The sequence below is a fragment of the Podarcis gaigeae genome, assembly GCF_964106915.1.
Source record: "Podarcis gaigeae genome assembly, chromosome: 9".
NCBI classification, from domain to species: domain Eukaryota; kingdom Metazoa; phylum Chordata; class Lepidosauria; order Squamata; family Lacertidae; genus Podarcis; species Podarcis gaigeae.
In genome coordinates, this window is record NC_139685.1 from 26,247,467 (window position 1) to 26,263,206 (window position 15,740).

The 15,740-nt window shown below is 44.9% G+C and overlaps 1 protein-coding gene across 2 annotated transcripts in view; it reads right to left on the minus strand.

Annotated features, from left to right (window-relative positions):
* Positions 1 to 15,518, minus strand: part of KIT (KIT proto-oncogene, receptor tyrosine kinase) — an 84,325-nt gene extending 68,807 nt beyond the window's left edge. The window contains exon 1 of one of the 2 annotated variants that reach the window (XM_083755586.1): positions 15,238 to 15,518. In XM_083755586.1, coding sequence (XP_083611712.1) covers positions 15,238 to 15,301 — 64 coding nt within the window. In that variant the 5' untranslated portion in view covers positions 15,302 to 15,518. The remainder of the gene's footprint in view (positions 1 to 15,237) is intronic. The other variant, XM_083755587.1, reaches the window with a different exon arrangement.
* Between the last annotated feature and the right edge of the window lie 222 nt (positions 15,519 to 15,740).

Here is a 15,740-nt window from a genome sequence, read left to right on the forward strand (position 1 = left end):
GAGTTGCCAGAATAACAATGTATTAAAATAAAGTACAGTGGTACCTCTGGTTAAGTACTTAATTCGTTCTGGAGGTCCGTACTTAACCTGAAACTGTTCTTAACCTGAAGCACCACTTTAGCTAATGGGGCCTCCTGCTGCCGCCACACCGCCGGAGCCCGATTTCTGTTCTTATCCTGAAGCAAAGTTCTTAACCTGAAGCACTATTTCTGGTTTAGCGGAGTGTGTAACCTGAAGCGTATGTAACCTGAAGCGTATGTAACCCGAGGTACCACCGTAGTCTGTTAAACATTAAAAGCTTCCCTAAAGAGGGCTGCCTTCAGATGTCTTCTAAAAGTCTGGTAGTTGTTCTTCTCTTTGACATCTGGTGGGAGGGTGTTCCACAGGGTGGGTGCCACTACCAAGAAGGCCATCTGCCTGGTTCCCTGTAACCTGGCTTCTCACAGTGAGGGAACCGCCAGAAGGCCCTTGGCGCTGGACCTCAGTGTCCGGGCAGAACGATGGGGTGGAGATGCTCCTTCAGGTATACTGGACCAAGGCCGTTTAGGGCTTTAAAGGTCAGCACCAACACTTTGAATTGTGCTTGGAAACGTACTACATTGTTTTTATACAGAAGTTTCAATATTGGCTCATATTTATTATTATTAATCATTAGTTATATTTTTATACTGCCTATCCATCCGCATTCTCTAGGGGCAGTCCACAAAATGTTAAAACCAATAAAACAATCATAAAACCCCCAACCACGGCTGCTGCCTGAGTGCTGGAAGAGTAACCTGCTCCCTGCTGCAAGACTCGTTTCCACCTGGCCTAGGGGGCACGGCCCACACTCACCCTGAACAGCTCAAAGGTTCCTGGGAGGGCACTGGGACATTGCTGGAACAACTCTTGGGTGGGGGCAACTAGCTAAAATGTTTTAAACAGTTCTAATTTTGGTTCCCCTCTTTCATTTTTGTCGGGTTGGTGTTGGTTAAATGTTTAGTTGGGGTTGGCGGTGACTTTAATTTGGGTCTAACTGTAACCTGTTTGTTATTATTGTTATTGGTTTTTATTGATTTATTGCTTGTGTAGGATATCTTTTTTTAATGTTTGATATTTTGTTTTGTTGTGTTGTGTATGTTGTAAGCTGCCCAAAGTGGCTGGGGAAACCCTGCCAGATGGGCAGGATATAAATTGTTTGTTTGTTTGTTTTTGTTTTTATTATTATTATTATTATTATTATTATTATTATTATTATTATTATTTACAATTATTATTATTATTAACCATACAACACATTTGAAACAGTATAAAACTGCAGCTAACAGTTTTGAACATGCACAAAACAAGAGGCATAGTTTTAATGTAAGATGCAAAAGGGGGGATATAATTAAAAGGCCAATTCTATACATACCTTGTGGGACATCTTTGGGAGATGAAAAGACTAAGGGGTAAGCCCTACACAAATCCTGAGTGGAGTCCCTAAGATGGTTGGATGGTGCCTGGTATGTCTTCTTTTGGCAACTCCTGCAGCCCAGCTAGTGCCAGATATATTGCTTTTCTTTCCTTTGGACCACATCAGCAAGCCAAAGGGGGGGCGGGGTGAGGTCCTGTCATCTAGGCAGCCCAGGACCTCCATACACAATGGCCAGGCTTGCGCCCTGGTACTAATGCATCAAAAACAACTCTGGAGGCAACAGTTATGAGTTGCCGGTCTCTGCAGGTGCTGTCATTCTCCAGCAGTTTGACTTCACCCCTGGAGGTGAAGACAGGATGGGTGCCAACAACTATACATGCCTACTCAAAAGCCAGTCCCATTCAGTTCTCGTTGATTTCAGCAGACTGAAGTCTGATGTGTGGCATCTTGGATACTGGAAGTCTTGTAACTTGAATGACAAGAAGGGAGTGGTGATGCAATCCTCAAAGTGCCTTTTCTACTACACCCCTCCAGATGTTATAGGACTCCCAACTGCCTCAGCTATCACGGCTAATAGACAGGAATGGTGGAATTTGTAGCCCACCTGGATCTAAAGGTCCACCCTCGCACCCCAACTATCCAGCGGGAGAGCGAAGAAGAGTATCAGGCAGGGAAGGGATGTAACCCGCTGTCAAAGTGCATACTTTGGACACCACAGTTCCAAGTTCAATCCCCATCCCGGGTAACTCCAGGGTTGACTTCTGCCAACCGTTAATAGACTAGTCTTCCCAACCTGAACCTGGTTGCGCTACTTGATTTACCTCACTTGCAGATATTGTAAATGTCAAAATATTGTACATGCAGGAATTAGCAAGTGGATAGCTGGTGGTTAAGAATAATAAAACAATAAAAAGCTATTATAAGGTTAACTGTAAGGAACGAAATGTTAATTAGAAATAAGTAGGGAAATAATGCAGCAACAAGAACAGACGCATCAAGAACGGAGTGTCGGAATCCAAATTTTGGAAAGTTTGTATTAAATTTGTTTTAATGTGGCCGATTTGGTAAAAATGTGGAAAAATCAATAAAAATGATTTAAAACAGCAACAACCTGGTGCCCTACAAGTGTTGTCATTATTAGTTTCATTTGTGGGTCTAGTTCCATGTTCTGGACTATAACTTGCATCAGACCCAAGCAGCCTAGGATGATGGGAATTATAGTCCAAAACAACTTGGGAGGGCACCAGGTTGGGGAAGAGTGGTTTAAACAATATGGACCTATATGGACCGTCGAAGGTAGATTCCTACAAACAACCTTAACCAGGTGAAGGATGAAGAAATGGAAGGTGAGGAGCGAAAGGGTTCAACAAATTCACCACAGCCCATGGTGGCAGCAGGCATTGCCAGTTACTTGAAGGAAGTGAGTGGCAAGTAAACAGTTTGATGTGGCTTGACCCCAACACATTAAAGGGCAATGCAAGCCAAAACAATGGGATTTTTGTTTAGATACTTCAAACAGGTGAACTCCAGTTGTTTAGATAGTTCAGTTTTCGGAATAGGAAGGCCAGGATAATAGAGGATGAGAATGAACCTGAAGTTTACACTCTGGGTTTTTGTCCAGTAGGAATAACAGGGAAACAGAATAAATGTAGGATGTCCCTCTCTTGGATGGAGAAAAAAAAAGAAATATAGGTGGTGGGGAAAGTTGGAAACAAACTGAGATTTCACTAAACTGAGTACCACACAGAGTAAAAAAAAAAAAAACCATCGCTTTCAGGATATTAGAGCTAATTTCCTCTTGTCCTTTTAGAATAGCTGAGAGAGACTTGAGGAAATGAGTCAAAATCCTGGAAGATGTTTGTACTACACTAAAAAGACAAACAACATCTGTAAAACGGCGCTCAAATGTAAAGGGAAACACTGCGTGAGATGGCACTTCTCTAGAGGAGTGAAAATGACAGGAGGACAAGAGAAGAACCTGCCTAAAGAGGTTTCACCTTGACTTATTAATGCCTCTGCTTACAAAATGCATCTCATAAATTAATGACACAATCCTATATAAGTTTACTGGGAATTAAGTTAATGCTGACTTCAGTGGGACTTAGGCGGGCATGATATTGGAGCCTAACAGCACAATCCTAGACATGTCTACTCAGAAGTAAATCCCATTGCATTTAATGGAGCTTATGTCTAGCTAGCTGGATACAGCATTACAGCCTCAGCTTTATGTCTCATGTGTAAATCCTGATGACCTTTCAGCCCTTCTTTCCTCCAACTTTGTCTATTTCCTCGTATTTCCTCAGATTATTTTTGTCTCATCAAATCCCAGGTTTATTTCAAAATATTTTGAACAGCTTCAAATTCAAAGTAAGACACTCTAAACACAGCTATTTTATGTGTATATATATTTATTTTTCAATTAACTGACAAGGCCAGAGGTTTTCCACCTTTTTGAGTCCACAGCTTCCTTGACCAACTCTGTTCTTTCTGCCGCATCCCTGTGGGGCTCAGGAGCCCAGTTATGTCACCCCTTGCAGAGCTGGCAACCCCTCACCCTTTTTCAAACACCCTCCCCCGTGGAGTGTCCCCCCAGACTCCTCTCTACTTGGGAGCCGCCATCGCCACCTCTGAGCTACCCCATCCCTGCCCCAAAGAGAGGTGCCTCCTCACATAGCCCCACACGGGCCTGCAAAGCACCTCCTGGCCAGTCCCAGAGTCATCATTCACCTGGGGAGCTGGTAGCCAGGGCTGCTGCAACAAACAGCTGTGCAAACCTTGGGGAGGCAGAGATGCAAAAGGGCATCAGAGTAGGAAGGGAAGGAAAGAGGGACAGAGGCCAGTGTTGCCTGTGGCACCCCTGACTATCATTCAAGGCACCCCTGGGTGCCACGGCACACTGGTTGAAAACCACTGGGTAAGGCTATATAATTTACAACGGTCACATCCAAAAGATAGGTCGCTGTCCCCAAAGGGTTTACAAAAGCACATCTGGCATACGGAAAGTAATAGAGAAAGGAATCAAGGACAAACAGGGGGAGAGTATATATTCAATTCAGTTATACATACTAAAAACTTGCTTTCAGTAGGGGGAATAAGAGGGGATATGCAGATGGCTTCCTTCCCTGTCATGAGGACTTAAGATGAGGATAACAGTACAGTGGTACCTCGGGTTAAGTACTTAATTCATTCCAGAGGTCCGTTCTTAATCTGAAACTGTTCTTAACCTGAAGCACCAATTTAGCTAATGGGGCCTCCTGCTGCTGCTGCCGCGCCGCCGGAGCACAATTTCTGTTCTCATCCTGAAGCAAAATTCTTAACCCGAGGTTCTATTTCTGGGTTAGCGGAGTCTGTAACCTGAAGCGTATGTAACCTGAGGTACCACTGTACAATCCTATGCACATCTACTAAAAAAGCCACACTCAGTTCAGAAGGACTTACTCCCAAGCACCTGTGTTGAGGGTTGAAGCCTAAGACAATTCAATGGAGGTCACTTCTGAGCAGATGAGTATGAGACTGGTATATTTGATATATCCATAGTTGCTAAAGGTCTCACAAAGTAGTAAAACAGTGGTGGCCAACCTTTTTAGGCAAGTATGTGACACACTGCATCTAAAAAAGTATGCAATTCGGCCAGTCTAGCATATCCGACGATTCATATAGTTCCCACAACTACATTGCCTCTGACTCCACCTAGTGTTGGCCTCCCTGCCTTCCAGCCTCAATGGCATGGAGGAGACCCACCTGCATGGTTTCTCTCGCGCACGCAAGTTTCAGATCCTGTGAGAATCCTCCTACCGCACAACAGGACAGGGAGAACCTTCAAAAACCTGCACATGCAGGTTTGACTATATGCAAATCCACCTGGAAGAAATGTAAGGCACTCACACCAGGTGGAACAGGCACATGTGGGTATGTGATTTTATTGTGGACGAAGGCAGGCAGCCACAAACCAAGCCACCAGCTCATTGGATAAACTGCTGGCCCTCTTGTAAGGTTGCCCAACAGCACACCTCCCCATGGCTCTCATTTGCAATGAACAACAGAAGTCTTTCCCACTTTATCTTGCCTTCTACAATCTCTGCCTCTCACCCAGGCATGCCAGGGCTCTAAGGGGTGGCAGCAGTGAACCCAGCCAAAAAATAGGGGAGAACTAGAAAGCCAAGTCAATATTTGTGGACAAAAACGATGAGTGGAGGAGGAAGGCGGTGACAGTACTGGAAAAATCCCAGACAGGTGGCTGTCTGGATGCCAAGAAATATGATGCTGGTACCTACAAACTTGAAATACTTACTTCGCTTTTTCTTGACATATCAAAACTCTGACACTGGTTTCTAGATATTTTGAAATATTTTTCCAACACTGGACAGGTAAGGGAGGAAGAGCATGATGATGTAAATATCTCCACCCCTCCCAAAACACCTGCCATGCTGCCAGTTCCAAATATTGCAATATTTCTGTTTACACTGTGCTATTCAACAAAGGACTGTAATTCAGAACACCTTCCATTATCACACAGTGAGAAGAGTTGGTAAGAGAAAATAAAGGTGTCTTATGTTGCACTGTTATTTTGTCATTCTTTGCTCTGTGTGGATTCTCTTTTCCCCCATAATGTTTCGTGAACTACCAGAAAACAGACTGCCTCAGGAAGAGGGCAGGCACTCCTTCCTTGGAAGTAGAAGGTGGACGGTTATCCGTCAGGGATGTTGTAACTGCAAGATTCCTGCCCTGAGCAGGAAGTTGGACTGGATGACTTCCAAAAACTCTTGCAACTGTAAAATTCTATAATTCTAGGTCATCAAATCTGGGAGATCATCAAGGCTCAGCATGGCATTGGGTAGGGAAAATATAAATTGCAGTGTAGACACTGGGTGGTATATTTTTAAAAAAACCAGTTCCAAAAGTGCAAGGACTTTTGGCTACACCATGGAACCTGCTTCTCTTCTCCCTGTATATCCCCACCTTCCAGCAAATCTGTTTTGGAGACGATCCTACGCCCCTGAAAAACCTTCTGGAGCAGATTTAGGGAGGGAAGTTTACAATAAACGACAACAAAATACCATACCCAACTTTAAAAAAATATAGTAAGAGGTAAAAGTAGTAAGAGGTAAAATATTGTGACGTTAACATATATGAGAGAGTGCTGGAGGGGAAATAATTAAATAGGTTGCACAGACAGGACCCAGGGGGTGGAGTCAGTGGGACTATAAAACCAGTTTTGAGAAGAGATCGTTGGGAGTTGTTGGTGGGTAGTTGGTGGGATTTAGTGGGTCAGCTGGTTGGGAAAGGCAGTTGGTAATAGAGAGACAGTTAGGGCCGTGGGTTCTTGAGTGTGGGGAGGTAGAAGAGATAGAGAGAGGAAAATAAGACTAAGAAAGTAGAGAGCAACAACGTTTGGAATGCTGTAAAAGTTTTGTTTGTATCTGAAATAAAATACACTCTTCTTTATTAATTGAGAAGCTGACTGAGACTGAAGTAATTGTACCAGGGAGGACCTGGTTGGTGGCAGCGGATTAGTGGTGTACGGGTCAATAGTCCGTGAGACGACTGGGGGCTCTGTACGAGCGCCACCAAGACAAGCAAAAAAATTAAAAATTTGATTAAAATCTCTCTGAATTCTTTTTCAACGTGTCACTTGCCATCTAAAAGTCAACAGGGAGAGTTCCAAGCAAACCTCTCTAGACAGGGATATTCACAGCTGTGGTGAGAAGACTTGCAACCCTTCTCAACATAGTTGAGATGATGGAGGTGCTTGCAAGAGAGGCTCCTTGTACAATGCATGTGGGCAGGGTTCAAAATTAGCAGAGTGCCAGGTGCATTTCGCACCTAAGGATTCTCCATTTGCGAGTACCTCCAAAAGTCTGGGTGCCATTTTTTTGTGCCTGGCTGACACTCAAGGATTACTGAAATGTATGTGCTTTGAAGCCTCGAAGTATATATGTTAAGAATAGACAGTATGTGAAGGAGTTTAACAATAAAGAGTAGAGTGTGTTGAAAACTGAAGTATGCTACCATTATTTTCATTGTAAACACCAAATTAAACATTTATCAACAATTTCTGCCAAAAGTGTGGTATTAACAATGTGTCACTTATGTGAATTGTGTATCAATTCATGCTTATCAAAATAATAAATACAAAGGGTTGCTGACACCCACACCAGTGACAACTAGCCATTCTGTTTTGGCACCCACAACTCAGGTCCCAGAAGCCGTTTGGCTCCTAGCTTTTCTATCCCAGTTTCTAATACTACGTGTGGGCAAATATACAGGAAAAGGTGATAGGAAGAATTACTGTAGGCCATATAAGGCTTTAAAGTGAAAAACTATCCATTTGAATTGGCCCAGAAACAAGCAGGTGCTGATCTTTTAGGACAGGCACAGGCAAACTTGGCCCTCCGGGTGTTGTGGGACTACAACTCCCATCATCCCTAGCTAACAGGACCAGTGGTCAGGGATAATGGGAATTGTAGTCTCAAAACATCTGAAGGGCCAAGTTTGCCTATGCCTGTTTTAGGACCATGTCGCAGCATCCACAAAGCTTTTGTACAGTCATACCTCGAGTTGAATGTGCTTTGGGTTGAGCGCGTTCGAGTTGCGCTCCGCGGCAACCTGGAAGTAATGGAGCACGTTACTTCCGGGTTTTGCTACTCACGCATGCGCAGACGCTCAAAATGACATCACGTGCATGCGCGGAAGCGGCGAAACACGACCTGCGCATGTGCAGACGCGCCGTAGCGTCTTGCGTTCCGTTCGGGATGCGAACGGGGCTCCGGAACGGATCCCGAGGTACGTTTGGAACGTTCATATCCCGAGGTACCATTGTACCTGTTAATGTTTCTGAACTGTCTTCAAAAGTAGACCCGTGTTAGGTAGACCATAGTCCATGAAGTGGTTCCCAAGACATGAGATTATGGAGACAAGAGGATTCTATATAGCCAAGCTTGAGAAATTCTATATTTCTATAATATATTTCTATGATATAGTATATATTTCTATAATATGCTTGTGTATTACTGGACAGGTTTCCAAGATGCAGTATGCATCTGATGAAGTGGGTCATAGCCTATGAAAGCTTATGCTGTAATAAAATCAGTCTTTAAGGTGACACAGAAGTCTCTAGTTGTGAATTCTCATCTGCAATTCTCAACCACGTCTCATGCAGCAGGTCGGATGAAATCAAAACAGTAAGGTGGCAGCTACATTCAAAAGGTTCACGGAGGTGGCATGCATGGGTTTTTCCCAACCTCATCAGCACAACCACCCTGCCAGGATGTTAAACAGAGAGACTGTGACTTGATGAAGGTCAGCCTGTGAAATTCATAACCAACTGGGGATTCAAAGAGTCTGAAATTTCAATGGTTTGAGGGAGAAAGGAAGTCCACAGTGCACAACCTTCCAGTTAAGGTGTAAAATGGAAAAAAAAACTGTATGGAAAGTTTGGAAGCCCACCCAGCCAAGGCCACAAAGATGCAAAATGTGAAAAATTTGAAGAGTTGAAGGTGTTAATAGCTCAGTTTCATAGGAAGGTTAAAGTTAGGTATTGTGCCAGTTCCCCTCTATTGAAAAGCGTGAAGCAGAACAGTAAACAAAGAAACTAAACCTAATGTAAATGTCTGCGCTATGTTTGCCTAGGTAGAGATCCATTAGGGCAGCGTGTCTCCTTCTGTATCTTCATGCTTCTCCTCCATATTAATAAATTAATCCAATGTGTCACTCAGAGCAAAAACAAACAAACGTTCTCTTCTGTGAGGCTCCAGAGAACACCCAATGCCCGAATATAGTTAAACAAAGAAACAGGAGGCAGAAATAATCACTCCAGCAACCTCTTGTCCTTTGCACACCAACGCTTAAGAAGGTGAGTTGACCTTCCAAAGAAGCTGTAAGGCCAACCCTGTTTTCCCAGGTTTTTCCTGAAGAAAAAAAGACATGCTATCGGGATCCGACAGAAATCATGAGGCACCCATCACATGTGGGGGGAGGGGGCAAGAAAAGCTCAGTTGCCTTATCTCTGGGCTAGTATTTAATCTTTGCAATAATTAAACCATTGATGTCAATAATGGAGACCATGTTTTGAGCAGAATGTTCAGAAATGCATTAAAAATGGATGTGGCTTTCACTATTAATATGGAGGTCAACAGATGGAAAGAGCAAGCTTACAGCAGGTTTGGATTTGTTTAGGGGGTGGTCTCCCTGGTTTAGCTCCATTTGCCTGCTTCTGCTTTTTATCCTCCTTCTTCTTGTCGTCACCACCATGACAGAAAGGCAGCTCTGATTCGCCTCTTAGTGGGCTGGCTGGTAGATCCCAGGGGGCAGAACGTGGAAGGAGAACTCCAGCTCACTGTTTCTCTGTGTTAATAGGACGGCACTGCTGAGATGACGGATTTAAGTAGATCAGCTTCTAGCTCATTTCACCTTAAAAACCTGCTGTCTAGTGACCCTCTTACACACACAGACACGCACACACACACACACACACACACACACACACACAGTACTGCCATAGGCCTAGCTCACATTTTGGGAAGACTGTGCAGCAATCTGCAGATGTGCATGGCCCAGCCACAGATATATACCCTTCCTCTCCACAGCAGTGAATACCCACACACAGTGCGAAGCGGATATTCCAAATTGGAAGGCTATGTGCACAGAAATCCAATTTGTGTGATTTCTCTTTCACACACGAACACACACAGCTACATGTGTTGTATATGGAGACTGCAACCCACTCCTCCAACCAAGAAATATATAGAACTGGTCTGTAAACATGTAAACCGAGCCAAGACTTGCACAATATGTTGCTGCACTATGCAGCCTGCCCATGTGGTTGCGGGGACAGAATGTGCTGTAATAGGTGCAGCCGTTTGCCACCTGTATTCCTGTCAAGGGATAACTGCTACTTTCTCCAGGTAAACAGAACATAATGATGCAAGTTTAAGGTTACAGCTTCTCAGAGATGTACTGATGCCTTCTTAAGAAGTACCCAGCTGATAACAGTGATTCTAAGCAATGTTTCAGGCAAGGAATCAGGACCAATCGCTCCCTGTTCCTGGGTTAAGAATGCCAGCAATTCTGTCTTTCTTTTTGTGCATGTTAACATAACTCCCTGGATCACTCTATCGGATGGATTCCATCAACTTTGCTCACAACAAACCACACCTTCTTCTGAGACATGTCCTTTGCCAGGGCAGAAGAGTAAAGATGTCACTAACATACCTCGCATATTCCAGTAGCAGGCACGTACAACCTCGGGTATTAGTGCGCAACCTGATCTAATATTAAGACTTCTCTATGTTCGCATGGCACAACTTGAGATCAGCCTGAAAAAAAGCATCTACCTCTGCATCTTTAAGAGGTTGTTTTCAAGTAGTTTTGCTCAATCCGACTATTATAAAAGTCTAAAGTTCAATTCTAAAGTTCATCAGTAGCCAAAGTGGTCCCCATCAGATTTTGTGGACCACAAAAGTCACCATTTCTAAGTCATGCATCAGGAGGGCTACCCTTAATGAATACAGTGGTACCTCAGGTTACAGACGCTTCAGGTTACAGACTCCGCTAATGCAGAAATAGTACCTCAGGTTAAGAACTTTGCTTCAGGATGAGAACAGAAATTGTGCTCCGGTGGCGCGGCGGCAGTGGGAGGCCCCATTAGCTAAAGTGGTACCTCAGGTTAAGAACAGTTTCAGGTTAAGAACGGACCTCCGGAATGAATTAAGTTCTTAACCCAAGGTACCACTGTAGTGCTAAGCCCAACAGAAATAAACGACACATAGATGCTAAAGTGTGTGAATTTAAGCCAATGATTTCAACAGGGCTAAAGTATTGTTTCAACTTCCTCCAATTTGTGTCCCTGGCTTTGTCTTGATTCTAATTACGCAGCTGTTGCTGCCGCACCATCCTCTGAAAGATCAGAATCTGTTCTCCCCATACCACCTGCCAATTGCAATTCAATTATAGCATTTTGCAACAATACAGCAGACACTAAGCAGTTTATCAATGGCTATTAGCCACAATAGCTCAACTCCACAGCCCTCTTACTGCAATCACTAACAAACATAGCTGAATGTGCAGTGTCCAAATACCTTCAGGACACCAGATAGATAAGCCCATTCTCTCTCCTACTTCTAGATTCCACAACCACCAACCACTAGGTCCAACTCCTGGCCATCTATTTGCTTATTGCCACTGGGCGGTTCACATAATCCGGTACTCACAAGATGTATTGCACAAAAACATGAGCCCTCTTCAGTTGTACTCAGCCCTGTACTCAGGTGTACAGAACACATGGAGGTTCTTCTGAAAAAATGGCAGCTAGCCCTTGATGCATGATTGGTGCCAGTTTGAATGGGGGGGGGTGGTCCATGCACATGAGGATACAATCTCTGATGGCCTAGAGTTCTCCTCTTTGTGGGGACAGCTCTACAAAGACATCTCCTTACAGGCATGCCTCCTTTCACATTGATGCCAATCAAATGCCAGCTGTGGATATGGCCAATACGTGTACAGATATCTAGGGTGTGGGGCTAACCAGGCAGCCTCTTCACATTGTTAAGTTATCATGGTTAAAAGCCATAGACTGATTCAAGCACAAAGCTCTTGAAAGGCAGTGGCAGCTTTTGCCAGCTTAGCATTGCCAACACTTCTGCAGCACAAATTGTGGTGTGTGCTCGTTTATGTATTACGATACGCTGTTTCCAACTGTTTCACCAATGGCGCTCAAGGTGGTAAACAACAATAATGTAAATACAATGCTGGGCTTATGCAGCAATTTGCGTTACTCCTGCTGTGTGCAGTTGCTCTTGGGATCAAGCTATTAAGATTCTGCTTCATAAACTGCTGTTTGTGCTCACAGTCAATGCTACATCAAATAGCCAAGTGCACGTTTATGGGAGTCCACTGGCAAGACAGGTGAGTGGTAGCTTGGTAAAGACTGGGCAGGTGTCTTTTGCTGCCAAAAGGTGCAGCTGGTCACCAGGTACACCTAATAAGAAACAGGTGCAGCTGCAGCTGTTTTCAAATCACATAAGGATCTGAGGTTACCAAAGGTGCCATGCGAGCTGGTTCTTCTACCTCCAAGTTAATCGTTTTAAAACTGCAATGCAAACCATGTTTTACCTAGATGGCTCCATACAAACTGACAGAACAGAGCAGAGGGATTTGTGACAAGGTCAACGCAGAACTGCAACTGGGACCAAAGGAACGAAATTACATTGTTGGGCTCCTTAATTAGCCATTGGGGAAACCCTGAATTAGGTGTGCTGGGTTAGGCCACATAACCATCAACGTCTCTGTTGCACAGGCAAATTTAGACCCAACAAACCCATTTACATTAACCAAGAACAGATATAAACAGCTTTGGTTTCTCCTTCACTAGAAAAGTGCTGGACACAGCCCTCAATCTCGTGCATTATTTCACCGCTGTACGCTTTGCAACGTTCATTTCAACCGCAAAGGCACGTTGTACTGATTAGGAGATAAGTTAGCCTCAAAAACACTCGCTCCCCCATGACAGACACGATACGGAAAAACCCATCAACTTGCTTACAAAAAATAAAATACAGAAGTTTCAAAAGTTGTTCGCATAGGCAGTTTTGCAGGGATTCGGGAGTGAGAACTGTATATGGTTGCTGGAGTCTCCTCTCAGTGGCAAATTCTAATATTGCACCTGCGCAGGACGCAGCTCAGACTCCTCGTGAAATGGTATTTAAAGGGGGGGGGGTTAAAAAGGTATTTAAAGAGCAACAAAACCAACACGTTGGAAGTCCATAGCTGCAGCCGACATAGAGCAAGTTGAGAACATTTAACCAATTATTCCTGTGCAACCAGCACTGTAAACCACTCTATTATGCCTCTACTATTATATCCAGGGAATACTGTGACTTCTGCATGGTGTTCCTAACCCAGATCCTTACCTGTCACTACTTTATACGGAAACTCCCCCTTCCCCCCAAAGTATCATCTCAGCACTCCTTTTTGTTGTTGTTGACTAACGTCCTGCTCCAAAACACATTTCAATGTTCTGTATTTCCAGTAAATAACACTCCTAAAAGATCACAATAGCACGTTTGCAAAGTGAATGAAGGGTTGTTTCTTTATGTGAGACAGGCACTTCACACAGTTTGTATAACAGAATAATACACCATGCATGTGGCAATCCATGGACCTTTGCTCTGTGGATGTCCAGAGCCATTCGGACATCTCAGTTGATTTCACTCACAGATTTCAGCTGCACTGAGTTTCGGGTAGGAATTAGTGGCAAGGTTTAACTACACATTTCTGCTTAGGTTTCACTGCTGTATGAATACAATTAAGGCTCTTTGAGTGGCTTCTGACATGCACCTACCAGCAACAGGTACGTCCACCGGTAGCAGGCTAAAAAACGCATGTTCACTATATAATATGTCCTTTCTATGTACCAAATGGCTCTCACTGACAGGTGCCAGCAGAGAGTGGGAATCAACTGACAAAATCACCTTATGAGGATGGGGGAAAGGAATGATCCAGCAAACAATGTGGCAGCAGTTGCCACTTTAAGACTCAGTATGTTGGCTCCCCAAAGAAACAGGTCATTTTATACGCCATATGCAGGTTCCGCTCTCAGCACGTGTTGTCTGACACTAAAAAAAACAGCAGTGGCAATGGCAAGACAAATCTTGTGTGTGATAGTGGATACACATGACCTGCAGAGACATGGCTTGGGAGGTGGGATGAGCAAGATTCTTAAGCAATGGCTACACAACCAAGTGGTAGGGGGAATCAACACAAACTATTGCAAGTACTGATGGATTGGTCCGCTCTACTAACCTGACAAAAATTATTTCTCATTATCAAAAGATTTGTATAAATTACAACTTGCTTTTTATGCAATAAAAAAAACACACCATCCTGCATTTTCAAAGCAACATTTTTCTATAAAGGGTAGTTATGCTCCGAGTAGACCCACTGAAATCAATGGGACAAACTGGCATGATTCCAAGTCCTGTGGGCTTGCTTCTGCTCTAAGGTGCACAGGATGTGACTGCGTTGTCCCCTTGATTTCGCCACCTAACTTGATTTTCCCTGTAGGACAGGAGTGCTCCTTGCAGAAGACCCGTTTCTCCAGAGAATTTAGGACAGGACTCACTGATGCGATACACTGGGGCGGTCATTTGAATCCTACTAAAACACGCTATTTGGAAAAGCTCCTTCGCAATCAATGAAACGTTGTGTTTTGTTTTGTTTTGTTTTGTTTTGTTTTGTTTTGTTACCATCCCCACCCCTCAAAATATCATAACTTTAAGGTTGTGCATTTAAGTATCGCGGCTTGCAAAATAAACCTGCAGCGCCTTTCCTGACGCTTAACGCGCCTGCGGATCCAAGCTGGAGCCTAAGGGAAGGCGCATCCCGTGATTGGCATGACTGCAAACACTGACCCACTGGCCGCCTACAACTTCAACCGGGCTCGAGATCCCTTCCCAATGGGAAGCGGGTGAAGCTGACCTCGAGCTCCAACTGCCCTTCCTCTGGGAAAAAAAGAAGCCGAGCTGTTTCACCCAAACGCGCGAAGCCACGCAAGCTGGTTGCCAAACAATCCCTTCTGCCCCCCACGCCCCCAATTTCCCCACTCTCCGTCTGACCCTCAGGCGTGTGCATATTCTGTGCTCCTCGATCCCCAGATCCCCGGCACGGATCTCGAGGGAGAGGCGCGAAACCTAAGGACGCGCCTCCCCCCCGGGCACCGTTTGTGCCTCTCCGCGCGCGCCCCTCGTTCGGCTGCCGTGCGCAACCGTCCTCAGCGCGCCAGGTGCCGCCGGTGGCTTCCCGGAACGCCGCCGTTTAAGAAGGGATCCGACCCGCTCGCTTCCCACCTGTTGATTCGCCCAGAAGAAGAGCCAGCAAAGCGACCGCCCAGAAAGCTGAGGAGCCTTCCATGGTGCCGCTGACCGGCGTCCGATCCTCCAAGCGCAGAGGCTCTCCAGGCTGACCTTTCGGAAGAAGGGTCCCCTGCGCGCGTAAAGACACACACAGAGAGACGCGAGCAAAGCCAGCTCCGCGCGGGGAGCCCGACTCGCACTGCCTCTCGCCTCCTGCGGCCACGCCTCTGTCTCTCTCCAGCAGCCCACTGGCTACGACAGACAATATTCCCGCGACAAACTCCAGGGGCTGGCGCGGGGTAGGGAGGGGGGGGACTTGCAGTGTTGAGGGCTGAAGGGAGCCTATCAGACCTAGCAAATTATCTCTCCTTTTTTTTCTGGAAGCGTTCTAATGTACACAGAGGAATCCTTTCCCTTTTCAGTTGAAATAAATAAATAAATAAAATAAACCGCTCTCTCCCCTCCAAATCTCCCAGACATTCCAAGGGAGAGGTGTT